General features: G+C 48.3%; 2 protein-coding genes across 4 annotated transcripts in view; both read right to left on the bottom strand.

Moving 5' to 3' along the window:
• The window catches only part of RABGEF1 (RAB guanine nucleotide exchange factor 1), a 42,787-nt gene extending 32,556 nt beyond the window's left edge, over positions 1–10,231 (bottom strand). Inside the window, exon 1 of one of the 3 annotated variants that reach the window (XM_078154733.1) lies at positions 10,207–10,231. The gene's annotated coding sequence lies outside the window, so the exon portion shown is untranslated. Of the gene's footprint in view, positions 1–8,184; positions 8,290–10,206 lie in introns of those variants that run through there. The other 2 variants (XM_021007054.2, XM_078154735.1) reach the window with 2 other exon arrangements.
• A 168-nt stretch (positions 10,232–10,399) lies between these two features.
• KCTD7 (potassium channel tetramerization domain containing 7) lies at positions 10,400–24,263 on the bottom strand. Its single transcript, XM_021007055.2, has 5 exons — positions 23,936–24,263; positions 23,367–23,520; positions 18,756–18,925; positions 16,288–16,466; positions 10,400–14,822 (listed from the first exon to the last, which is right to left on the bottom strand). Exons 2-5 carry the CDS (start codon positions 23,508–23,510, stop codon positions 14,446–14,448), a joined length of 870 nt encoding a protein of 289 aa, XP_020862714.1. The 5' UTR covers positions 23,511–23,520; positions 23,936–24,263; the 3' UTR covers positions 10,400–14,445.
• Between the last annotated feature and the right edge of the window lie 849 nt (positions 24,264–25,112).

Raw genomic sequence — 25,112 nt, 5'->3', positions numbered from 1 at the left:
ATACTATTCTTTGAAGAAAAAAAAAACCTCAAATTAGGAGAACTTCCTAGAGGGAAGTATCTAATCTTAACACAGTTTTTCCTTTTTTCAATTTAGGTTTCGTTCAACTGAGCAGATACTGCAAAAGAACCAGGCGGTTCAGGACTTAGCCAACCTTGGGAAGAAAATATGTGAGCAGGGGAGCAGATGATCTTTCATTTACATAGCTAAGGAGGGATCTTCTCACCAGCTGCCTAGAAGGTCAGTTCAAAATTCTGACAGCAGCTAATTCTCTTAGAAAAATCTGCACTAAGTTCAGAAGGACTGAAACTGCACAAATGAGGAAGATCAAAATTGCACTTCCCGAGAATGAATCTAAAAAAGAAAGAAATCTTCCAGGGTACTTTTTAGTTCGCAAAACCCTTTCTCCTCACCACAAGTAAAGTGTGGACAGAGTGAAAGTAATATTTTTGTGTCCCACTGAAAAATACATATATGGACTTACACACACCTCCATCACCCATGATGATGAAGCCCTCACCACCAACTCCACGGGGAGAAGTGGACACCCTTGGAATCCAACACTGTCACACTTTGTTAGTCTTACATCCAAGGGGGCCCTTATCTGCTTTCTGAACAGGTCCTAGTGTTTTTAATTCCTTAGGTTATCAGATCACAGAACTAAAATGACAACAACAACAAAGAACTCACTATCCTAGGGAAGTACTCACTCTCACACTCTCACACACACACACACACACACACACACACACACACACACACACACAGTGTATACTCTACAAGATTTTTGGAAGAAAAAGTCTAAAGATGGAAAATGCTATCCACATCCAAAGAAAGAACTATGGAGTTTGAATGCAGATCGAAGCAGACTATTTGCTCTTTTTTTCCTTCTGTTTTGTTTTGTTTCCTCTTTCTTGTGGTTCCTTCTATTGGTTCTAATTCTTCCTTACAACATGACTAATGTGAAAATATGTTTAATGGGAATGTATATGTATAGCCTTTATCAGATTGCATGCTGTCTTGGGAAAGGAGGGGGAGAAAAATTTAAACTAAAATGCATATGGAAATGATTGTTGACAAATCAAAGTAAATTAATTTAAAAAAGGAGAAAAAAAGATTTTTGGACGAAAACAGGAAATTTCTTACCAAATAACCACAGAATGCTCATGAGAAAACTGGAGTTCAAGTATTTAGTTACTAATTTTCCTTAGCCATTATTGACACTACTCCTTTCATTGGAAAAGTGGCTCATTGTCTACCCCGACTCTGCCCACAACTCGTTCTATCATTTAAGGTCGATGACATCATGCTTATGCCCCAGTGTCTTCTGCTGACCTTTGTATATAATAATGCCTTGCCACCCAATGACCTCAGGGAAGTAGCAGGAAGCTTCCACCCATGACTACTCAATGCTTGGGAGTCTCTGCAAACAAGATCTGCACCAATCAATTACACAGCCACCTAAAATGGGAGTGGCTCCATGGATCCATATAAATATGAAGTTAATCCAATTTACTCTGTGGCAAGCAAACAAACTTCTTATGAACGTATTCATTACTGTGGCACTTACGTGTGCCATTTGATTGGCCGACTCTCAAAATTAACTTCTTATATTATCCTTTTCAAAACCTTTGGGCTACCTTCTTTTTCAGAAACACATCAGAAATTCTTTTAAAACAAGATGTAGCTGCAATGAAGTGACTGTGGGACAGTTGCACCCGCAGTTCACTGAACTAGAATGTTTTTTGCCCCCCACTTTCATGGGAAGGCAACAACTCCAAGTAGGCACTTATAAATCTCAGCATCTCAAACAAAATGAAACCATCATTAAAAAGAAACACACCAGCCAATACCACCAGCACAAGGCCTCTCGTCTCAAGACTTTCCAAGCTACAGCAATGAGGTCACAAGCTTAAGTCATCCACAGCCTCCAAACAGTCTCTTCTTCATGGAAAGTCTCCAGGCATAAAGAGCCCTTACAAATACCAGGAGGGCTTTCCAGATATGAAAATGAAGTCCAATAGCTGCAAATCAATAGGGAAATAAAGTCTAAGAATTGTTTCAGCAGATGCAAACAAAAACCCTAAAATAACATATTCTGCTTAAAAAAAAAGATAATAAAAAGCAACATAAGAATTTTCTCCCCAATCTATAGATATATTTAACCAAAGAATTGGATTTCTAACAACATTCTCCTTCCTGGCTCCAATGCACTCTCTAAAAAGGAGTCGGCTGTGCTTCACACTGAATTGTGTGCATGTGCTTAGCAGCTTCTAATAGACCAGGAAATGCTAAAATAAAATACTTTCATTTGCTTTTTGCAACTTGTGCTGATCACCCTAAATTTCTAAATATGCATATATGCCCCAAACACATATTATAAATAAGCCAAATAGCCACCTGACATTTTAAAAACACTCTTTTGACAAAATAAACCATTATCGTTGAATAAGTATTCTGTGTTGGTTTCAAGACGACTGGGTTTAAATGCTTTGCTATAGCATAATAGCACTTTTATGTAGTTGACTCTTGTGGATTGCCATATAAATCCAGCAAACAGTAGTAGCTGCTTGCCTACTGCTACAACCATTATCCCTTTGGGTTCAATAACAGCAAATTTGCTCCCTAAGATGCTCTTGGTACCTCTTAACTTTATCAGTACCTTCAGCCTTTCTGCACCACAGCCTTTTGCAATAAATCCCAAGCCTCATCTATTCCATGAACAGACGGGAGTCTCGTTGTAACTTCTAAGTTTCCTTAGCATGAAGTTCACTTATCAGATCCCTCACTGCTCCATACTCAATCACAATTATCTCTGCCGTATCATTGGTCCCGTTCTGGTTAACATTATTTTTAATCAATGATTCAGATAAAGTCATGTACGGCGCGCTCACTGATGGCACAAAATTGGGATACCTAGTGACAGAAATAGAGTGCAAAAAGATCTCCTCAAAATAGAATGGGGCAAATTTAATGACATAATAAAGTAGGAATAAGTGTAAAGTCTTGCAACTGTTTTTTTTTAAAATCAGCCCTACAAGCAGAAAACGAGGCAGACTTATGTATAGAAAAGCTCATGAAAAAAGATCTAATGAAAGCTCACTGTGTCCTTATTAGCCAAGTAAAAACAGTCTCTCCAGAATGAGGAAGGTGATGTTACTGCTATATTCTACCCTGGTCAGTTAACATCCAGAGAGAGTATCATGTCCAGTCCTGGGAGCCACATTTCAGAAGGGAAACTGACAAGCCAAAGAAGAGACAAAAAGGCAACTCAAAACCATGCTGTGCTAGGATCAGCTGAAGCAACAGAAGATGTTTAGCCTGAAAACGATGTCTTAGGGGTGGACATGATCACTGTCTTCAAATATTTAAGGGGTCAGCGTGTAGAAGAAGATAAGCCTTACTCTGCCTAGCCCCAAAGGAAAACTAGGACCAATGCGTGGAAGTTACAAAGGGAAAAGGTTTTAGCTCATTACAGGGAAAGAACTTTCTTAAAAATTGCATAGCTGTCCAAAAAGAGAATGGACTGCTTCAAGAGTTTCCCATCCTTGAGACTTATATGAATTGATGCAGAGTGAAATGAGCAGAACCAGGGGAACATTGTACATAGTAACAATATTGTAACAATGAAACTGTGAAAGACTTGGCAACTCTGATCAAGACAAGGATCTGAGACAGCTCCAAAGGACTTGTGATGAAAAATGCTGTCCACCTTCAGAGAGAGAACCGATTAACTCATGAGTGCAGACTGAAGTCTGTTGTTTTTCACTTCATTTTTCTTGCTTTTTTTTTTTTGCAACATGGCTAACATGGACATATATTTTGCATGACTTCACATGTATAATTGGTGTCACATTGCTTGCCTTTTCAGTGGGTGGGAGAGGGGCTAGAGGGAAGAAAATTTGGAATGCAAAATTTTTTTAAATGAATGTTAAAAATAAATGAGAAAAAAAAAACCTCCTCAACTAAACAAAGAGTTTGCTGTCCCCGAAGGTCTGGCAACATGTATTCATTCAACCAACCTATGTGCAAAGCCCTAAGCGAGGCAATGAAGAAAGTGCAAGGGCTCCGACACACAGCTGCTTGTGCAGCCTTGGACAGACCAGAGCACAGGGGCCAGACTCTAACACAGACAACCTCCACCAAACACTGAATGATAGATGCCACCTGATGCAGAGCAAAGTAAGCAGAATCAAAAGAGCATCTTCACACAATGACCACCAGAAACATAAAGGAAAACAATACTGGAAGGCTTCAAAAATCTGCGGGATGCCATAGCCAGCGATAGCTGCAGGGGCTTCGTAACGATGCCTGCCTCCCACCTATGGGTAGAGAGGTGGCGGACTCCAGGGGCAGAACCAGGCAGACAGTGTCCGACATTACCAATGAGATGAGCAGCTTTGTTTTGCTCAACTGCACTTGTTACAAAGGAGGCTATTATCACTGGGAACTGACAGTGACGTAAAAAAAAATTTAAAACATTTTAAAAGAGGGGAAAAAAGTACTGTATGAGATCAGACAAGGAATACGATTTCTGACGGGGAGGAGAGTGGGAAATAACAAAAGGTGTCAGGCTACAAAAGGGGGCAGGCCACCGCAGGCCCAGGGGACAGTAAAAGCAGGGTAGGTGTGGGATAGCACAACGTGCGGCTGAGGGCAGAGAGGGGCCAGCTTGACTGCATCATATGCCTGGGCTGTCAGAGGTTTGCGACAAGGATTTGTACAGGTTTAATTTGGGGATGGCAGCATGAAGAAGTACAGAAAAGTTAGCTGACATTCTAGAATAACAGCAATATACAGGCCATTGGCCAAGATCAAACACTGAAAATTAGCTGCAATGTACAAGAAGCAATCATGGTGTGGCTGGCCATCAACAGGGATTTTGTGGGGTTTTCATTATGAAGGAATGATGAAAATCCACCTGTGACGCTGAATAAAAGAACAAACACTAAAATCGGTCAACCACGCAGACTGACTTCCTGCTCCTTCTCCTGCGCTTAATACGCAGAACATCCTTTTGAACATAGCTTCTTCCTTCCTCCGTTACCTTGCACGGGCTTATTATTTACTCTGTAAAACATGGGGGGGTTGAATTAGATAATGTCTTAAGGGCCAGATACTTGTTGGGCAGCCCTTCTATTCTGTATACCACTGACCCCAAGTCCCATTTAGGCTTCCTGCCTTAAGGCTCTCTCCTCTTCTGTCCTCCTATACAAAATAATCTTAAAGTAAGGGTCTGATCTCATTATTCCTCTGCTCAATAGCCCCCAGTGGCTCCCCATTCCCCATCAAAGGAATTACAAACCCTTTAAACTGACATTCGAGGCCCTCCACAATCTCAATCCAACCTATCTTTCTAATCTTATTCCATAATACTTCTTTGTATGCATCCTAGTCTCCAGCCAGACTAGAAACCTACATGGCCATGCCCTCTCGACCTCGGTGTTTACAAGAGTCACCTGAATTACATCCTCACTCCTTGAATACCTCATTCCATTTTTACCTTCTCATGTATTTAATCACGATCTAACTTTTATTATCATTAGTTGTGTGAGTGCCTCATACCCCTCCTAGACTGTAAGCTCCTTGGGGCCAGAGACTGTTATTTTTCTTCTCTATATAGTCAGCTCATAGCACATGGTAGGCTCTTAATAAAAGCCTTCTGAAAAATGAATTTAGGCAAGCTTTTGAAAATACATACTTAAAATGACACAATCACAAATTTTAAGACTTTCATCTCAAAACCAGGATCAGAATCTAAACTTAAACAGAATCTTAACTTTTATTCTCAAGTGAACAAAGATTTACTGAATCCCTTCCTACGTGTGTCCAGCAACTAGAGGAACTATCTATAATTATTGGCTTAGGGAACTCCCTCCACAATTCCTTAGGTGCAACAGGTGACTGTGGGGTAGCGTGAGTTCTAGGGAGTTGTACGAGCACACACAAGGCAAGTGATTTGTCCAGGGTCACCTCTACGTAGGAAATGTAAGAAGAAGGATTTAAACACTGGTCTTTCTGCCTCCAAGCCTTAGTACAATGCCTGACACTTAATAAATACCTTTTTATCCATCCATCCATTCATTCCCTATGCCATGCTCTATTTCTAGTGAAGAACACAGAATTTATTATAAGTTATTCCTTCTCTGTAGGAATTTACAAACTAATTAGGAAGACATACAAAGGAAAGAGTTAGAAAACAGTTTGAGTCTATAAATGCTGATGAATTTTGTAATACAGACAAGGTGTTGCAGGAGTTCAGAAAAGGTACAAGTAATTTGGGTCTGGATGGTCATTGAAATCTTAATGGAGAAATGGCCATATTGAGCTTCTCAAAGACGGTGAAGATTTGAATTGGCTGAGAATCTAAATGATACAGTGCATGGAGAGTAGGCCTAGGAACCAGGACCTCTGATACTGGTTGTATATCCTAGACTGGAGTCTAGAATGTGTGCAAAGTATTATGGAATAAGATTAGAAAGATAGGTTGGGCTGATACTGGGTAAGACACTTAATTGCTGAGTGGTCCAGACTCACTCTAAGGCTTTAAGATGCAGAACAATTGCTGATCTCCATTGGTAGAAAGTGTTTCTCACACCAATGAAATCATCATCCCTACCCCTACTCCCCTACCTTACTCTCTCCCCTTCTCCCACCCCCCCAAAAAAGGAAGAAAAGAGCATGAAGAAGGGGAGAAAGGCAGATGCAAAGGCAAAGAAATGAGAATAAGCATAAGAGGGACGTATTTTCTTAGCAGCCTGACTGGAGCACAGGATTTATGTTTAGAAGTCATACTCAAAGTAAGGTTAGACGGCATTATGGTATCTCAGTATAAGTACTGAAACCTTGCTCTTTTCTTGTCAATCACACAATCTATGACTAGCAAGACTTGTGAAGTTGCTTAGGATTAACAGAGCAAATCCTTTCACCTAATTCCTCTCTCCCTATCCTGTACCCAAAGCCCTTGGGCAACCATACCCCTCTGGTACAGTCAAAGCAAAATTTCACACAATCACAAGGATAGAATGAGCATCGTAGACACCACCACCCTTTGACACATTTCCCAACCACAGAGACAAGTCAGCAGGACTGATACAGCACCAGCTGTCTGTGACTGGTTCACCAGGCTAGCTCTTTCCTTCCTTCCTACCCTATTATATCTGTGATTAGTCTTCGAGCATCACCGCAGCTCTCCTCCCAATCAATTACACAAGTCCCAACCCGTCGAAAAGCTCCAGTTCTACTCCTACCTGGAACCTCACAAACTCGTTTGCCCTACTCACTCCTTCAGCACAAGCCCAGCCAGCCCGAATCCTGGCGTTAAAGTCTTCACAACACCAGAACCGTGCAAGCACCTGGAGTGCAAAAGCTAATGAACCTCACTGCGTAGACTCAAAGTTTGGCAGATTCCCCCAGCCCACATGCCACTCCTCCACCTGCTCCGTGTCTAACCTAATCCGGAGTTAATGGTTCGATCACCTGAAGTCAGCAGAAACCGTGTTCAGCCTGAGATAACTGGAACCAGGGAGACGTGAACTATACCCTGCCCGGGTGACTCCAGGGTCAGTCCCTTTGGCCTGCCAGACCAGGGAGCGCAGGCCCTGTGGGCACCTTTGGGTGTGGTGCTACCTGGGGCACGCCGAGGGATGCTGCCGGGGAGGGACCCCGCGGACCACCTCCGGGTAGGGGCGCCGGGTCTAGGCTCGGAGGACCCGGGCTTCTCGTCCCAGCTCTGCCACTCACTACGCCGGGTGACCTTGGGCTAAGCCGCGTCCCCTCTCGCGGCCTCAGTTTCCTCCTCCGTAGAATGAGGGGGCTGGGTGAGGTCAGGGGCTCTTGCCCTCTTCTGGGCCCTGGACCCCTGGGGGGGGTGTCAGTGTGGTCTGAAGCCCAGGGACCCCTAAGGATGGGAAGGCTCAATTTCAGTTGGGGGACTCGGGAGAATAAAGAGGTTTGGGGCACCCAAGTCCCTGGCCGCCAACCTCGGAGGCTCTCAAAGCGGGGCGCCGGCCAGCCCTGGCGCGGGGCTCCTAAGGGCGCGGCGGGGGACTCCGGTTCGCCCGCGCGGAATGGCCCGAGGGCTGGGGCGCCTGCGGAGGGAAAGTCCTCCGGAACGGGGATCCCAATGGGGAGGGGGAGGGGGCCGGGGCGGGGCCCGTCAGTCAATCAGCTCCCAGTGCTTACCGTGCTCCCGGCCCGGCCGTGCTCCGGTCCCACCGCCTGCCTCCCGGCCCGTGCCTTCCCTCCGAGTCTCTCCAGGCCCGCCCGGCCCGGCCCTGGCCACGCCCCGCCCCGGCTCCGCCCCGCCCCCCGACCCGGCGCCGACGGCGGCGCCAGCGCCCTCACCGTCCGCGGGCGCGCGCGCGCAGACCCCGCCCCTTGCGCAGGCCGACGTGATTACGTCACGCATCACCTGACATTGCGTCACGAGTCCTTGGACCGGGCCCGGCCAAGGAGAGCCTTTCCTTTGCTTCTTCCTCCCCCTCAGAGGGCGGACACGAGGCTCTGATTGGACGAAGACTTCAGAGAGCGGAGCTAAAGGCGTGAGGATAAATATAAGACTGACGTGAAGGGGCGGAGCTGGGAAACATACCTGGGAAGAGGGCTCGGGGTAAAGGGGGCGGGGCAGGAATGCTAACCTGGGAGAGGGGCGGAGCTGGAACGCAGAGCCACGCAGAGGGCGGGGTAGAACGGAAGAGTGGGCGAGGGGGCGGGGATAAGACGTAGAGAGTGGGCGAGGGGGCGGGATAGGACGCGGAGACTGGGAATCCGACTGAGCTGAAAATAGAATCCAGAAAGAGGAGGCGGGGCTCAAACCTGGGAAGGGGCGGGGCTGGCACGAAAATTTAGGAAAGGGGTAGGGCTTGAACACATACCTGGGGAAGGGACTGAAAAAACAAACTTGGAAGAAAGGGGCGGGGCTCGAAAACCGATCAGGAAAGGGGTGTGTCTGGACCGCACACCTGGGACAGGGGAGAGGCAAATACAGGACCCTGAGGGGGAAGTCCAGCGTTGACCAGGGGACCAGCGGGTCCTCCCTCTCTAGTATGCGGGTGACGGTCCCCGAGCTTTCCTTTGTAGCGGCCTCCCTCCTTTGCTTCCCTGACTACAGGGCTCAGCCGGTTGGGCCGGGTAGACAGCTCCCTGGCTGAGTCCCGAGGGGCTGATGGACAGCTGATGATGGGGAAGGAATCCCCGACCCAGAGGAGCTGGGGAGGGTGGAGGTGACTCGTGGGCCTCTGCATCAGATAAGCAATGAGTCATCAGTAAGGGAAGGTCCGCCCTGGCCTTCAAGTATGCTGTAATGGAAAGAGCCTGACCACTTTCTTAACTTGGAAGTCCATGGACTGGAATTTTTTTAAAAGTCTGATCCCTTCATTTTCATATGATCTTAAGTATCAATCTTAAGCATTTTATTTTATGCATTTAAAAACATTATTCTGATAAAGAAAGGGTCCTTGGACTTCCCTTGATTGTCTGAGGGGTCCAGGACACACAAAAAAGGCTAAGAACCCCTGTTCTGGAGCTTCTCATCTCTATCCTCCCATGTTTCCTTCAATAAAGATTGTGCAAAGCCATCCAACTGTGATCAGGATGCTCATGTTTCAGACACCGGGAATCCTTTGAACCCAGAAGCCAAGGCTAAGACATCTTGGTTGCTTGCACCATAAAGGAATACTCAGGCAGGGCCCAGGCATGACACTGCAGAGCCTCAGCCAAGGAGCCATTGGCTCTCTGATTTTTCACGTATGGGGAGGTTGCTTTGTGAAAATCTCCCTAAAGAGCCATCTTACTCAATGAAGCTGGTGCTTTTCAAGCCCGAGTTATTAAAACAAAACGGAAACCTTCATTCGGGACCCCACCACTGGGACACTGATCTGAGGATATGGAAAGAAGCCCAGTCTGTAGAGCCCTTTGGGATAATTCAGGTAATTCCTGGTTTTGGTGGCAAAGAGCATTAGGAAGACTAATCGGAAGCAGTTAATGAAGTTAGCACAGATATTTGAGGCTCTTGGTCCAAAAGCAAGGAAGGCAGGCTTCTTATGAAAGTGATCAGGAGCGCTGAGGGTTTACGAGTTATTCCTGGGGCTCTGGGCTCCAGATTAACCCATGTGCTTAGCTCCAGAAGTCTTCTTATGAGGCCACAGGCCAGGCAGGAAGGTGACCAGTTCTGCTTGGTAAAGACAATATTCACCTTTTCCTTACCTGAGTGTTGGCAGTCACAATGGTATCCCAATGGAATGGGCCTTTCTTGGCCTTGGAGTCTTCATCTGTAAAATGATGAGGTCCAGCCAGATGAGCACTGTGGTTCCTTCTATCTCTGAATCGCATGGTTCTGTGAAGTTGGGGGTAGGGGAGAGAAGGCAACCAGCCCAAAGAAGACAAGCCACACACCGCCTCCATCCCAATACTTCATTTTAATGCCATGGTACAGCACGACGGCTGGTACAGTCATACTGTCACAGACATTGGAATGAAAAAAGCCAATGACACAGGACCTGTTACACAGTGACACAGAGCCCCAGATCTTGGAGGAAGAAGACGCGTAAGCCCAGGTCAGCACCTGCACTCCACCTGGGGTCTCCTGCCCTTCTTCCCTTACCCATGCACATTTTTCCAGAATTTCAGAAATGTCTTACCCCCTTCAGACTCCTTCCACCAAGATCAGGGAGGCAGAGTGGAAAGAGCCCTGGCTCTGGAGTCAGAGAACCTGAGTTCAAATCCTATTTCAAATGCTTATTATCCATGTGACTTTGGGCAAGTCACATGTCCTCTTGGGGCCTCAGTTTCTTCATCTGTAAAATGAGGGGATTGGACTAGCTAGCATCTGAGGGCCCTCTGGCTCTAGAGTTAGGTACGGCTGTAGGAGTCGTACAGAGATCTCTCTTTGGTGAGAACTCTGGTAAATGGGGCCATGAAAAACAGTTTTATTAAGGATTAAGTCTGGATAGAAGGGGTATGTGTGTGTGTGTGTGTGTGTGTGTGTGTGTGTGTGTGTAAAGAGAGGCTCTTTCTGGAAACAGAGTACTTACAGGATGGGAAGATATTTTTAACTCTTTCAAGATGGGGTCAGCCCTGTGTACCCTGAGCCCAAGGTTGCATAAGGAATGACACATGCCCAGGGACCTTGACACTTTCTATAGCACCACCACCACCACCACCACCACACCACATCACCAGGGCCTCAGGCAGAGCAACCAACCAGCCAGGAAGACAAAAGAATCACCTGACCCAACCTGAGAAGCATTCCTCAGAAAGCCCCCAGCAGATTGTAGGCCAAAGGAAGAAGTGAAACTGGCTGCCATCTGCATGGTTGGCCAACGAGCCAACCCAGTTCACCCATCTGGATGAACTGTGTGGGCAGGGGATGGCCACGTGTCTCTTTCCAGGTCAGCTAATGACAATCTCATCTGAGGAGGGATCCAGCCAACAACCCAGCCCCCAAATCCTATGTTCTTGACTTGCCATGCCAGTGACCCGTGGGGAGCCAGCCGCGTCGGGGCTCCTGCTCTAGCCAGCCACTTGTCTCCTGACGTAGCCTAACCTTTGAATTCTCCTATTCTTCAATAACCCATGGTACAGTAGGAAGAGCAACGGGTTTGGAGATGGAGGACCTGTGCGCAGATCACACCTTGGTCATTTTGTGATTTGGACAAGTCCAAATCTCAAAGCCGCAGTTTCCTCATTTGCAGAATGAGGGGACTAGACTAGGCTAGACTAGAAGGTCTCTATAAGGCCTCTTCCCCCTCAAAATTTTTGATCCACAAACCAGTCCAATGAGTCTTTTCTCTTGGTCTGTCCCTGAAGAGAACACATTTAGTTTTATTTTTAAAGGTGGGGGGCAGTGGGTTCCATGAAGTTGCAAGAATTCAGATAAACTACATTGTTAGCATTTGGGGAGGAGGTGTTTCTAAGGCTCTCTTGGCTTAGATGACTGAAGTTACAGAGGAGCTGGGGGATAGAAAAGGTCCTAGCCCCACCAATAATTAGAGGAGCTCTCTGGGGGTCAGAATAATTTCCCCAGAGAAGGAGCTTCATTCCCATCAGCCCTTGGGCTGCTAACCAGCAACCACCTTTCTTTCCCTCCTCCCCTTCAAGTGTGATGGCTACAGACTACAGAATGTTTTACCTGCCTTCCAGCTCAGCTTCAGGTCCTAGACAGAGGGCAGGCCAAGCTTGGCCTGCTACAAGGGTCTGTTGCTAGCTCTAGAAAAAGTTCCCTAAACGCGGCCAGGGGTGACCCTTCCTGGCAGCCCTAGTCTCCCCAGAAGGACACACAGCAAAACACAGTCATTGAAAGAACGGCACGGCAGAGTTAACAGAGAGTGACCTTCCAGAGAGATGGGGGACACTGTCCTCACCCAGCATCCAGGTTAACCCTCAAGAAGGGCTGCAGGGGTTTTTGAAAACCAGTCACTCTGGGTCTCACCCATGTGGATTCTAAATAAACACACTGCGATGCTCTGTGGCGGGAGCAGGAGGGGACAAGGGGAGAGAGGCCAATGTGGGTTACTGCCAGCAATGGTGTTAGTAATCTATGCTCTACTCACACTGACATCCTCCTCAAAAGCTTGGCTCAGTGTCTGTCAAAAAACGAACACAGATTAGGCAGTAACACCGCTCAGAGAAGTAAAAAAAAAGACTTTTCTGCTAAGCTCAATGCAACTGGACACATGGTTAGCAACACCCAGCACCATGCAGGAACATGAACCCCAAAACAAACATTTCCACTGCCTTTTAGATGAAAAAGGGCATCTGAAAATGCAGAAGAGCAACTGTCCTGCCAACTTAGATCGAAAGCCTCTTTCTGGTCCTCCACTCCCTTGCCTTCCACCTCTTCTTGCCCAATGCTGGTATTCATTCATTCATTCAGCATTTATTATGCCTCTCCTATGTGGCAGGCACTCTGCTAGGTGCTGCATCCTGTCACTCATTGCCTCAGGGACACTCCTCCTATGGGGGAGACAGCTTTGCACATCAAGGACATTGAACACAGATTCAGTGGAGGGCTCTGGCTGGGCTTCCTGGGTTCAGACTGTGTCATACTATCAGGATTCTGGTAGCATCTTTAGATGCTTTAGATGGGCAACCAATCCTTATATGCATGGGGCCAACAGGGCTGGGCCAACCAGAGCTGACCACGTAAGATACCCTTTATAGTACATGGATATTGGTTTGAGTACAGATGTGAGTGCAGGAGTGGGACTGTCTCCAAGCAGCCCTGACATGTCCTACTGTGGAATGAGGGAGTGGTGGAGATGCTGGTTGGGGGATCACTGAGTGCCACCACTTGGCTGTCCAAGCCTCCAAGAAGGGCATGTCCATAACCCAAACAGCTTCCTTAGAGAGAAGGGATCAGCCCAGAGATGTTCTGTATCTTTTAAAATCTTCAAAATATAGATACCCAAGTATTCTTGGGAATTATTGCTGTCTTACCTACGAGCCCTTGGGGAGACATTCAGTCCCTCCTTTTATCCTTCAGAACCAGGACCTCCCTGAGGGAGAGACTTAAGCAGGTTATCCTAGCAAGGTCTCATGGTGGTGGTCTCTAGGGTGGCTTTGTTCTACAACTATGAGCTGCTCACTTAACACAGCAGCCAGGAACGTGGGGAAAGATGCTGTGACTCAGCATGGATGGAGGCTCCATGTTTATCCCTGCCTCCCATCAGCCTCTGCTGTTTGCATCTCAGCTCCATGGGAAATAGCCCTGTGCAGGGGTTGGGGGAATGGTGAGGAAGGGGCTGGGGAGGGGGAGAGCAGGAGCCAATGCCCAAATCAGGGCTGTAAACACTGGTTTTTCTAAGGCGAACTGGGCACAGACCCCGAAGGGGATGAGAAAGGTGCTTGGTGAGGAAGAAGGGTCTCTCTGGGTCCCAAGAGGAGAAACTGATCAGAGATATTTGGTGGAGGTAACTTGATAAAAGCAGACCCCTCTTCATCAGCAGCATGGGAAGTTTAGGGAGCTCATTCCAGCATATCTCCCATATTCCGTTCCCTTTTTCCCGGCTGGGCCCTGGGCACATAGGGTTTTATAAGGAATGAAACCAGAGCAGGGCTAGGGAGGTTGGGGGGGCGAGGAAAGGGACTAATGCCCACCAGAGTATGAAACATGGCTCAAGACCCAGCCCTCAAGGTCAGGGACACAGTCAGATAGCTCTGGGTCTCACAGGTGGGCTCCAGTTAGATCCCCTGAGCCACAGGCAAGAAGGTACTGCTCCCAGAAGAGCCCGATGGGGCCGCTGTTCCAGCTGGCTAATGCCCTGGGCCTGGCCCCAGGTGCATCCCTGGAGCTGGGCAGCTATGCCACGGGGCCCCTTGGGTTGGGCTGCTCAGGACTCAGTCCCCATCACAGCACATCCCTGGGACAGGTGGTCAGCAGCCTCCAGGGGATGTCAAGCAGAGCCGACAGCGCCCCCTCCCACTGGGGCTTCTTGCCGGGGCTACTCACCACCACGTGATCTTGAACTCATAGATGGGCCTCTTGCAGTAATAGTGGTTGACCAGGTGCTTGTCGCAAACCCCGATACACTGGTGATCCACCGTGAGGCCCTGGGCAGAGAGGTCCGTGACCAGGCAGTGCAACAGGTCATAGACATCAGCCACAGCCTCCCATGGCCCGAAGGACACGTCCACTTCGCAGTGATGCTCGAAGAAGGGGCTGTCACTCTCGCTGCGCTCAAAGCGTAAAGAGTTGAAGAGGGGACACTCATAGGGCGTGATGGGCATCTCTTCCTTGAAGACACAGACCTTCAGCTTGGCAAAGCGGGCCTTGCGCTGGACAGCCCGCAGCTGCGCAATCTCCACAATCCGCTCCAAGTGGTCTTGGGGGGACAGAAAACAGCAGCTGTCACAGGGAGGGGGAACAGAGGAGGAGGAAGGGCAGGACCCAGAGGGAAAAGACTGCCCTTGACAGGCCTAAAATAACTCAGGGACAATCTGTGCATTACAGAAGCATGAATCTAGAGCCAGAAGGGACCTTAGAGGCTACTGAGTGCAGCCCCTTGACTTTACAGAAGAAGAAACTGAGGCTGAGACTTGCTCAGGGTCACATTGCTAGTAGGTATCTGAGATAGGATTTGAACCCAGGTCTTCCTGACACCGTGATGCTTCCTGGAGGATAGAAATCAGTAATATTCCTATTTCTAAAAAGGAATAGGCCTCTATTTGTGTATTTCAATTGGGAAATACAATCTATATATTTCAATAGAGATTTCAGTTTGAAATAAAAGGAAGGGGAAAATAACATTTTTTATTTTATCAGTTTGAATGGAAAATTATTTATCAATTTAAAAGAAAAGGAAGGGAAAATAAGGGGAAAAAATAAATGGTGGGGAGGGGTGTGGTGAAGTGGAAAAGGATGAAATTTCCAAATGAATCAAAGTGGCTGAACTCCCTTTCTTGGGAAATCTGGTTAAAAAATGGCCAGAATTTTCATCTATCTAGGACAGTAAAGTCACAAAGGTACAGTAGAGGCAGGGAAGTGGGATGGCAATCCTCCATGCCTTTCTTTGGCTATTTCTCATAATGTTAAACATAATGAGCTGGCCCTGGGGTCAAGGAGACCTGGTTCTCTGATACCTACTAACTGTGGGTGAGTCACTTACCTTCTAAGTGAAAAACAAAGCAGAAAAACAGAAATTGAGGGAAGCATTAAGTGAAAAAAACCAACATCTGTAAAACAGGTGGGCTGAGGGATGGTGCAATTTACTAAAGTTTTTTGTATCCTTGACCCTGACCTCTTGGGCAGTCTGAGAAAACCTGTAGCCCTTATGTTTTAACTTTTTTTTTTTTTGGTGAGGCAGTCGGGGTTAAGTGACTTGGCCAGGGTCACATAGCTTAAGTGTCAAGTGTCTGAGGCCGAATTTGAACTCAGGTCCTCCTGACTCCAAGGCCAGAGCTCTATCCATTGTGCCACCTAACTACCTCTTTTTTGCCTTTTTTTTTTAGCCCTTATGTTTTTAAATGAAGAAAACAAAAGACATAGGACTAAAAAAGAAAACAACTATATTTGCATAAAGATGTTGTTTTTCCCCTATCAAAAATCAGAAGCCCCACAACCACCCCTGAAATCTACCCACAAACCCTTAGGGCACACTCAAATAATAACAGACATTTACACGACGCTTTCAGGATCCTAAGGAAGACTGCTTGAAACAGCCCTGTGAGGTAGCAAGGACTAGGATCTCCATTTCCAGATGGGACAACTGAGACGGAGAGCATTTCAGTGACTTGCCCACGGTCACACAGCAAGTGAGACTCCACACGGCTTGGCCCCGCCCTCCTCACCTTTGTAATAGGGCATGAGCCCCAGGAACGCCTGGCGCACCTTCTCCCCTTTCAGGGGTTGCACGTCCTCCAGCTGCTCCAGCAGGGGCCCGATGGCATAATACTGGGCCTCCTTGTACACAGCCCGAACGCGGTCCCGTGGGGGCAGGTCGCCAGAGCGGAGGAAGTTAAGCACATCTCTAAGGGAGAAGAAAGCAGAAGAGAAATTAAGGGCAGGGCTGCACGGGGAGAGGTGGGGATGTGGGAGGGCAGGGAAGGGAAGAAGGGAGGGGTGCAGGAAGGCAGAGAAGGCTGTATGACCCTGGGTAAGTCTCATAACCTCTCTGGGCCTTAGTTCCTTCATCTGTAAAATGAGGAGGTTGGGGACATGATGTCCAACAAGGGCCCCTCCAGCTCTGCCTATGATCCTCTGTCCATCCACTCCACACACCCCCGACTCCTCTCCTCTCTCCCTTTCCCAGAACACACTCCCACTTCACCTCTGCCTCAGAGAACCCCTGTCTTTCTTCAAGATATAGCTAAAGCACCATCGTCTACATAAAACCCTCTCCTTATCCACCCACCCGCCTTCCCCACTCCACCTTGTATTTTATTCAGTATATGCCGATAGTCGTCCACCCCATTAATGTAATCTCCTGGAAGGGAAGGACTAACTGTCTCATTTTCATCTTGGTAACCTGGCATACATAAGGCACTTACTAAATGCTTGTTGTTAGACTGGTTGATTCTCCTGACTCAACATAGCCACTCTTTCAGCCAGTCTTCCTAAGGCGCAACATCTCAAGGCCCTTTGCCACCCCTGACACCCTCCACCTTTTTCATGTCCACAACTGAGGAACCTACGCTACCTGGGGATGGGAGGAAAACCCACCATCTATCTCCCCTGGGTCTGTGTTCCGAGCTGGAGCAACATCCCGGGCCTCAGACCCTTCTTATTCTTCCCAGGCCTTTGCCAAGCTGTGGCAGCAGGAGGTTAGAGCCAGACAGGGCTGCCACGTTTAGCCCTGGCTCCCATCACTCTTTGGCAGCGTCCTCAAGGACAGGACAGGACAGGAAAGGACAGGACACAAGCCAGAGTCCAGCAGCCCTCTCAGGAAAAAAAAAAACCAACCAAATCTCAATGCCTCTCTAGCACCACGGAGCCCTTCCTTTGCTCAGCCCAGTCCAAGGTCCAAGGTCTTCATGGGACGCCAGCTGAGGCCAAGCACTTTCCTCCCCCAGAGAGCCCACAAACAAATCTTTTTATAGTTCCAACGAGTGATGTGACACGTTGTTTTCTCAGAGCCAGAGGCAGCTGACAGCCCACCGGGGACACTAAGATGCTACAAAGCAAATGAATTGGCCACATGTCCCCTCTGTGAAGGTGGAAATTGGCCCCTTGTCTGTCCTGGGCATGAGGAAGTCTTGCTTGCAGGTGGAGGGGGAGGAGAACCTGCAACTGATGACTAGCTGAGTTTCCAATGACAGGAATTCAGGAGTGGCTTGATTTTGTCATACCACCGGAGTGGGAAGGCATTCCAGCCCTCTTCCTACCTCCAAAACCAGGACAGAGGAGCCCTTCTTATACTCTCCTTTACCCTGCTATGGTCCTGGACAAAGAAATTAGTCCAGAGACAGGGGATCGCTGTTAATAGCGTCACAAATATTTCAGATCTAGTTCAAAAAGCTTGGAAGTCTGGGGTTTTTTCCTAAAGAAGGGAGGACATAAGGTAAGATCACATCTAGTCAATTCCACACAGATGAGCACTTCTGATTTTTTAAAAGTCTCTGGAGGAAAATCAGCTCTATCACTCAAGCGTACAGTTTTCAAAAGTACCTCCCTCTCCTCTTTGCAGAGGTGGGAGGCTTGGGGTGTGGCCTTTTGTATACACACCCACATATGACCAATGTATCAGTTGATTTTACTAAACTACTTTTCCCCCTTTCTTTTTTAATTTTTGTCACAGGGTTGGATCATTGAGTAGGCATGGGGAGAAGAAATATATTCAAAAATGAAAGTGATACAAGCACAAAAGATATCAACAAATACATAAGATTTTTGTAAAGGCGTCCAGAATTCTTCTTACATGAACACACTGGGAGCTGATGTTGCTTCAGCTTGAGACATGCCCAGTGTAGTTAGACTTAGGGCTAGAAAGGAACTCTGAGGTCATCTGGTCCAACCCCCTCATTTTACAGATGAAGAAACTGAGGCCCAGAAAGGATAAGTGACTTGCTGAGAGTCCCAAAGGCAGGTCTGGGGTCCAGGTCTTCCTAAGTCCACAGCCAGCCTTGCTGCATCCTGACATTTTTCTACTTAGTGGAGCATTTACCGGGTACCTACAAGACACCTCATACTGTGCTAAAGTACTATAAGAGATCTAGGTTCTGTGTCCCTAAGACACTGAGAGCATCAGGAAGCGTCTCCTTGCGTCTAACCAAATACGCCCTGGTGGAACAACCCCCGAGAAGCAGCAGACGACACCTACCCAAAGTGAGTCCCATCACGGTCAATGAAATACCGTCCATCAGCATCGGTGGGGATGTAGTGGCGCCCGCTGAACATGGCTGCCAGCATGGTATCCTCATAGCGCCGTAATGTTGACAGGCGTGTGGTGAAGTACATACCTCCGATGTTGAGCGGGACAACCTCAGGGAACTGGAAGAACAATCACTGGGGTGAAATAGACAGGAAAGCAGGAACCTGGACATCTTAGAGGAATCACAGCATGATCTGAGTGAGGTGTCTGACCTCACTGTGTTTCCTTTTTTTCCATTCCCTTCCCCACTTAACCTATCCTACCCAAATGGGGTGAAGAGTTAGACGTGGCCGAAATGACTAAACAAGCTGTAAAATGAAGAGGGGCAGCTAGGTGGTGCAGTGGGCAGAGCACCAGCCCTACAGAGGGGAAGAGGAAGAGCTGAGTTCAAATGTGACCTCAGACACTTACTAGCTGTGTGATCCTGATCAAATCACTTCACCCTGTTTGCCTCAGTTTCCTCATCTATAAAACAAGCTGGAGAGGAAATGGCAAACCACTCCAGTGTCTTTGCCAAGAAAACCCCAAGTGGGGTCACGGAGAGTCAGATGGGACTAAAAATGACTGAACAACAACAACGACAAAATGAGGAGAGGGAACTGCTGGGCAAATCTACCCGCGGCAGGTGAATGAAGACACAGAAGCCCTGAATGTGCCATACTATGTGTCATCACCCCTCAAATTTTCTGGATGTGTTTCACTTGGTTGGGGTGCTACTAAAGTAAATGTGAAAAAAGTGGGGCTGCTTCCCTAGGAGAGGAACTGACTCATAGGCCCTAAAGGCCTTGAGGAACCTTAGTGACGTCTAGTCATGGGGACCAGAGGATCTCAGTCTAGAGCTGGAAAGGACCTTAGATGTCTCTTAGTCCAACCCTTCCATGTGACAGAACAGGAAACTTGTCCAAGATACTCAGGAGAATGTAAGCTCCTTGAGGGCAAGGATTGTCACACATGGGTATTTGTATCCTTAGCTCCTAACACAGCACCCAACACCTAGTAGGTGCTTAATACATGTCCACCTAGTGGTAGCGCTATTCCAAGCAACATCCCTTCTTTTTTTCTTTTCTTTTTTTTAATTTTGGGGGCCATATATGATTTCATCAGTGAGGGCACTTTCTCCATCAAGGCAGATCACCACCTACTCTGCCAGCTCTGGTGATACTTAGACTGTTGACTGAGAGGGTTCAAGGGTTAACTATCTTGCCCAAGGTCACATGGCTTGTGTCAGAGGTGGGTCTTCCTGACTCCAGGGCTGGTACTGTCTCCACGATGCCAAGTTGCCTCTCATCCCTTTAATGTCTCCAATGAAGAATCATTTTTCTATCAATGCCTCATTAGGACCCAGAGGCGAACCTGGGCTCTCAAAGGCCAGGCTAGCTGCAGGGCATAAGCCATGGCAGGTGCTCCCAGACTTTGAAAGCTTTAAGCATCGGCCAGGGACCAGAGTATGTGTCTGTCCTCTTAGGAATGACCCGGCTTAGCTCAGAGGAGCCCATCACTAGGTTGGCTACATTTTTTCCTGCTGTGGGAATTCTAGAAGACCATCCTTTAAATCACAGAGGAGTCAAGATCTGTGATGGAGCTAGGATTGCATGGGGTGGAGGGGGGAGTACCACATGAATGACCTCTTAGATCTTTAGACAACATAATAATGTTCAACATGTGCTGGGTTCAAAGTATCCCAGATCTAGAACTGGAAGGAGCCTTTGAGGTCATTTAGTCCAACCCCCACATTTGACAGAGGGGGAAACCAAGGCAGGATTTTAACCCAGGTCCTCTGACTCCAGAGCCAGGGCTCTTTCCTCTGTCCTACACCACCTCCCCATTTTCTGTCTTTCTACTTTCAATCAATAAACATTAAGCGCCCCATATGAGGCGGCAGCTGGGTAGTTCAGTAGATAGCGCACTGGGACTGAAGTCAGGACGGCCTGAGTTCAAATCCAGTTTCAGATACTTACCAGCTATGTGACCTTGGGCAAGTCCCCTGTTTGCCTCAGTTTCCTCATCTGTAAAAGGGGATAACAATAGCATCTACTTCCCAGGGTTGTTATGAAGATGAAATAATACACACAAAAGTGCTTAGCACCATGCCTGGCATACATTAGGCATTACATAAATTTTGCTGTAGTTGTTATTATTATGTGCTAGGCACTGTCACACACATAACCATGGATTTGGCATCCTCCTCTTCCTCTACTTTTTTTTTCCAGGCAATTGGGGTTAAGTGACTTGCCCAGGGTCACACAGCTAGTACGTGTCAAGTGTTCCTCTACTTTTTTATACCTAGAGAAAGGCAATGGGTATAGTCTCTAGAGAAGGGTCTCTGAGCCAAGGAAGACTGTCCATTTCACAGCCTGCCTTCTTTCAAGTCCCAGCTAAGCTCTCTCCTTCCCTAAGTCCCCCCTAGCATTAGTGCCTTCCCTCTGATGTTGCCATCTCATCCTGTCTCCTGCTTGTACGTAGTTCTGTGTAGGCTGTCTTCCCCATTAGACCCTGGGCTGCTCTTTGAGGAAGGGACCATTTTTTGTCTTTCTATGGATCCCCGTGCCTGGTGCATAGTACATCCTTGACAAATGCTTGCTGACTTAACACATACTGGCTGTGTGACCCTGGGCAAGTCATTTCCCCTCTTAGGGCTCTAAACTAGAAGTGTCAAACAGCTCACTGAAATAACACTCTCCCTTGCAGCCCAAATCAGATTAGGAAGTAATTGGAAAAATATTTAACAAAATAAAATTTAAAAATATATTAATAAATAAAATATATTAACACACACAGTACACAGACAGAATGCCAGGCCTGGAGTCAGGAAGACTCCTCTTCCTGAGTTCCAATCTGACCTCAGACATTTACTAGCTGTGTGACCCTGGACAAGTCACTTTACCCTGTTTGCTCAGTTTCCCCATCTGTAAAAGAGCTGGAGAAGGAAATGGCAAATCACTCCAGTGTCTTTGCCAAGACACCCCCAAATGAGGCCACAGAGAGTTAGACACAACTGAAAAATGACTGAACAACAAAGTTCATATTAATATGTAAGCTTATATGAACTAATTAATGTGTGAGTTTACATTAATAGTTAAAATACATTTTCATAAATAATGTTAATACGTGGTTTACTAAGTCAGTATGAGGATTGCATTTGAAGGATCTGTATGTATTGGTTAGTGGCTCCCATTTCTATTGGAGCTTGACACCTCTGCCATAGGCAGTTCTAAGGTTGGAGGGTGCTGACCTGCATTGGTGGGGGGGTTTCCACATTTGGAAGTTCCCTATACTAATGACTCCAGTCTTTTTCTCAATATGCTTTACAGGTGAAGAAACTGAGGCACAGAGTTGAAGTGTGAGCTTGAAGGAAACTCAGAGATGAGTTCCAAGTCAGGTAACTTACCAGTGAGAAACAAGTATTCTGACTAAGTGCATGACACTTCATAGCCCTGGGCTCAGGGGAAGGTCTCCAGGGAGCCCATCTTACAATTCTCCTTTGGTCTCACCAAGAATAAACACCACCTGAGGTTTTCACTAGCTCCTTTCTTCCAACAACTCAAGGGACTTAGCACCTGCCCTTTTGCTTAGACCCAAAGTCCCAAACTTCCAGTGACAAATCATTTTCCCCAGTGTTAAGAGCTGGGGGGCCTGTAGAAAACAGACACAGAGTGTATTTATCCAAGGTCATTCAGGCAGGTCACTGACTAAACAGGAAAAAGAACCCAAGTGTCTTGCGCCCCGGTCTAGAGGACACAAACTATGTGCCTTCATAGCCCCTCCCCACCTTGGACTCCCTGGGTGCCACATCCTTTCTCATAGGTCACATGGTAGACCAGTGGCTGTCCCCAGTACTTCAGCCTCAAGGGCCACCCCAGGAGCTGCCCCCACTGCCTTTTCCCAGGCTTCTCAGTTCATCTCAGGTAGAGACAGTGAAAAGATGGAGTCGCCCATTCATGAACAACACATAAGAAGCCCCATTACATCAGAGGACAGCAGCTGGGGTGGGGGGTGGGGGGTGCAGAATAGGGGAGGGAGGCAGCCACAGCTTGGTCTTGTGGATTGAGAGACACACCCCCTATCTGGTCAGCTTTGTACCAGCGGTTCCCTCCTAGGTCCTCTGCTCTCCCTGGACATCTGGGCAATGGAGATAAGTTGAGAAAAAAAATTGAAAAAGCTTGTTATTCGATTCTAGTGATCTCTAAGATTACCGGGGGCCCCAAATCCTTGCCTTCACGCCCCCTCCAACCAGGGAAAGGGTGGACACGAGTATTTGGGGGCTCCCTCCGCTAATATTAGACTCAAAAGAAAGGACTCGGGCGTCCTGGACAGCTAGGGCTTAGGGGAAGAAAAATAAGAAGCACACCACCCCTTCTGGGAGAAATAGGGTGGGGAACTCGTCACTGTCTTCATGCCCCTATGATTTGTGGCCACTTCCAGGCCAAAGATACACAAAGTCTGCTTCTCCCCCACCTCCTGGCTCTGTTCATACTTTCCCCAACGCTCCTAGATGTCTAACCATGGACAGAGAGTTGGAAGTTGCAGGCCCACCCCCCAGCCCCATCCCTTCCCCGTTACCTCCTGGGGCAGCAGGGGCAGGGCATGCCCAGCCTGGGTGGCTGTGGGGGTGGCAGGCTCCTGAAAGTCGTCTTCAGCGTCCGAGCTGGACATGGCATCATCCGGGCGACGGCTGGCTGGCTCCCGCCCTGTGACTACCACCATCCCTCTGGCTCTGGGCAGCAGGGGGGGAGGTGAGGTTGGGGAGGGGGAAGGGCTGGCTAAGGTGGGGTGAGGGTGGGGGAGTGAGTGGGGAGGGTTGGGGTTAGGGGACAGAACTAGAGCAGGGAGCAGCCGGGCATGATGGGGGGAGGGAGGGGCGTGCCTCGGCAGCCTGAGATGCGAGATGAAGGGGCAGCCAGATGTGCGGCGGGGGAGGGGCAGCCAGCTGTGGCTGAGGATAAAGGGGGTGGGGACCCGGGATCCTGCCCTCGCGCCCTCCCTCTAGGGCTCTCCCTCCCCGAGGCAGCGCCAGGACTGAGGCAGGACCACACTGCCTCTCCTCCCTCCCTGCCTGCCCAGGGCCAGCCGAGCCTCCTCTTCCCATTGGCCCAGCGCCCCAGCTGGCCCACTCCCTGATTGGCAGAGACCTTGCCCAGTCCCGGGCCGGACGGAGAGTCCAGCCAGGGCGTTGAGTGGCTGCCAGGCTGCCGGGCCGCCTCCCCTGCTAGCGTCTGATTGGCTCTCTGGCTGGCACGCTCCTTCTCCCGACCCTCTGCGTCTCTCCTGGAGCGAGGACATCAGCCCACTGGGCAGAAGTGGGGGGGTGCCCCCTCCGCCGGGGGACCTGCCGCCTCCGCTGGGCCGACCGGGCCCTTCCTGGCTGGCCCAAGGCTGCCCCTCCCTTCTGGCGGGGAGAGGAAAGGAGGCGGGCCCTCCCGTAACCACGGCAACGGGATCCGTGCCGCATCTGTCTGTCCTCCAGTTCCTCTCTTCCCCTAAGAACAGGGAGGACGTATGTCTCTGATGACCGTGGCCTTGGCCTTGACCTCTACATCCCCTGGGAGGGAGGAGGGCCGGTAGGCGGATATCTGAGCAGTCAGGAAGGGCAGGGGTGGGATCCTAGCTGGGCAGCTCACTATCTGCGTGACCTTGAGGGATTGACACCCCCCCCCCTCTGGGTCTCAGTGCCCTCAAAAATGAGGAGTTTGGATCAGAGCGTGTCAGACCACCGAAGTCCCTTCCAGCTTCACCACTCGCAGCTCCGTGAAGGTCTCCATCGTTTCAGGACGACGTGGTGTGAACAAAGAAGCCGTGACATGTTGTGGCTCTGGAGTCAGGGCACCTGAGTTCAAATTCTTACTACCTACCTCCCAGTACTTTCTACCTGTGTGACTTGGCTGAATCACTCAGCCTCCTTGCGAATGCAAAATGAGGGGCTGAGCCTTGATGGATCCTAAGGTCCCTCCCAGCTCTAAAGCTGAATTCTAAGAACTATAGGACAGGAAATTATGCCGTATACACTTCTAAAGGAGGATGTCCTTCAATCCTAATAACGGTTTTTGCATTTTATTGCCGCCCTTTGTTTTCCTATCACTGTATTTCCCAGTGTATCCCTCCCTTCAGAAAACCGTTCCTTATAATAAAGGATAAAAACAGAGGGCAGGAAAATCAGTCCAGCAAAACTAACCAATTCATCAAACAAATGCAAATTGATATTCCTGTTCCACACCCCAGTAAATAAAGGAGGAGGCCCCCTTCTCCTATCTCTTCTTGGGGAGGGCTTCCTCATAATTTCTCGACCTTCAGTTTTGTTTCTTTTCTCCT

The sequence above is a fragment of the Phascolarctos cinereus genome, unplaced genomic scaffold (genome assembly GCF_003287225.1).
Source record: "Phascolarctos cinereus isolate Bilbo 61053 unplaced genomic scaffold, phaCin_HiC Scaffold_5;HRSCAF=322, whole genome shotgun sequence".
In the NCBI taxonomy this organism is placed as follows: domain Eukaryota; kingdom Metazoa; phylum Chordata; class Mammalia; order Diprotodontia; family Phascolarctidae; genus Phascolarctos; species Phascolarctos cinereus.
Note: the sequence above shows the minus strand (reverse complement) of the source record. Positions and strands in the feature narration are given on the sequence as shown.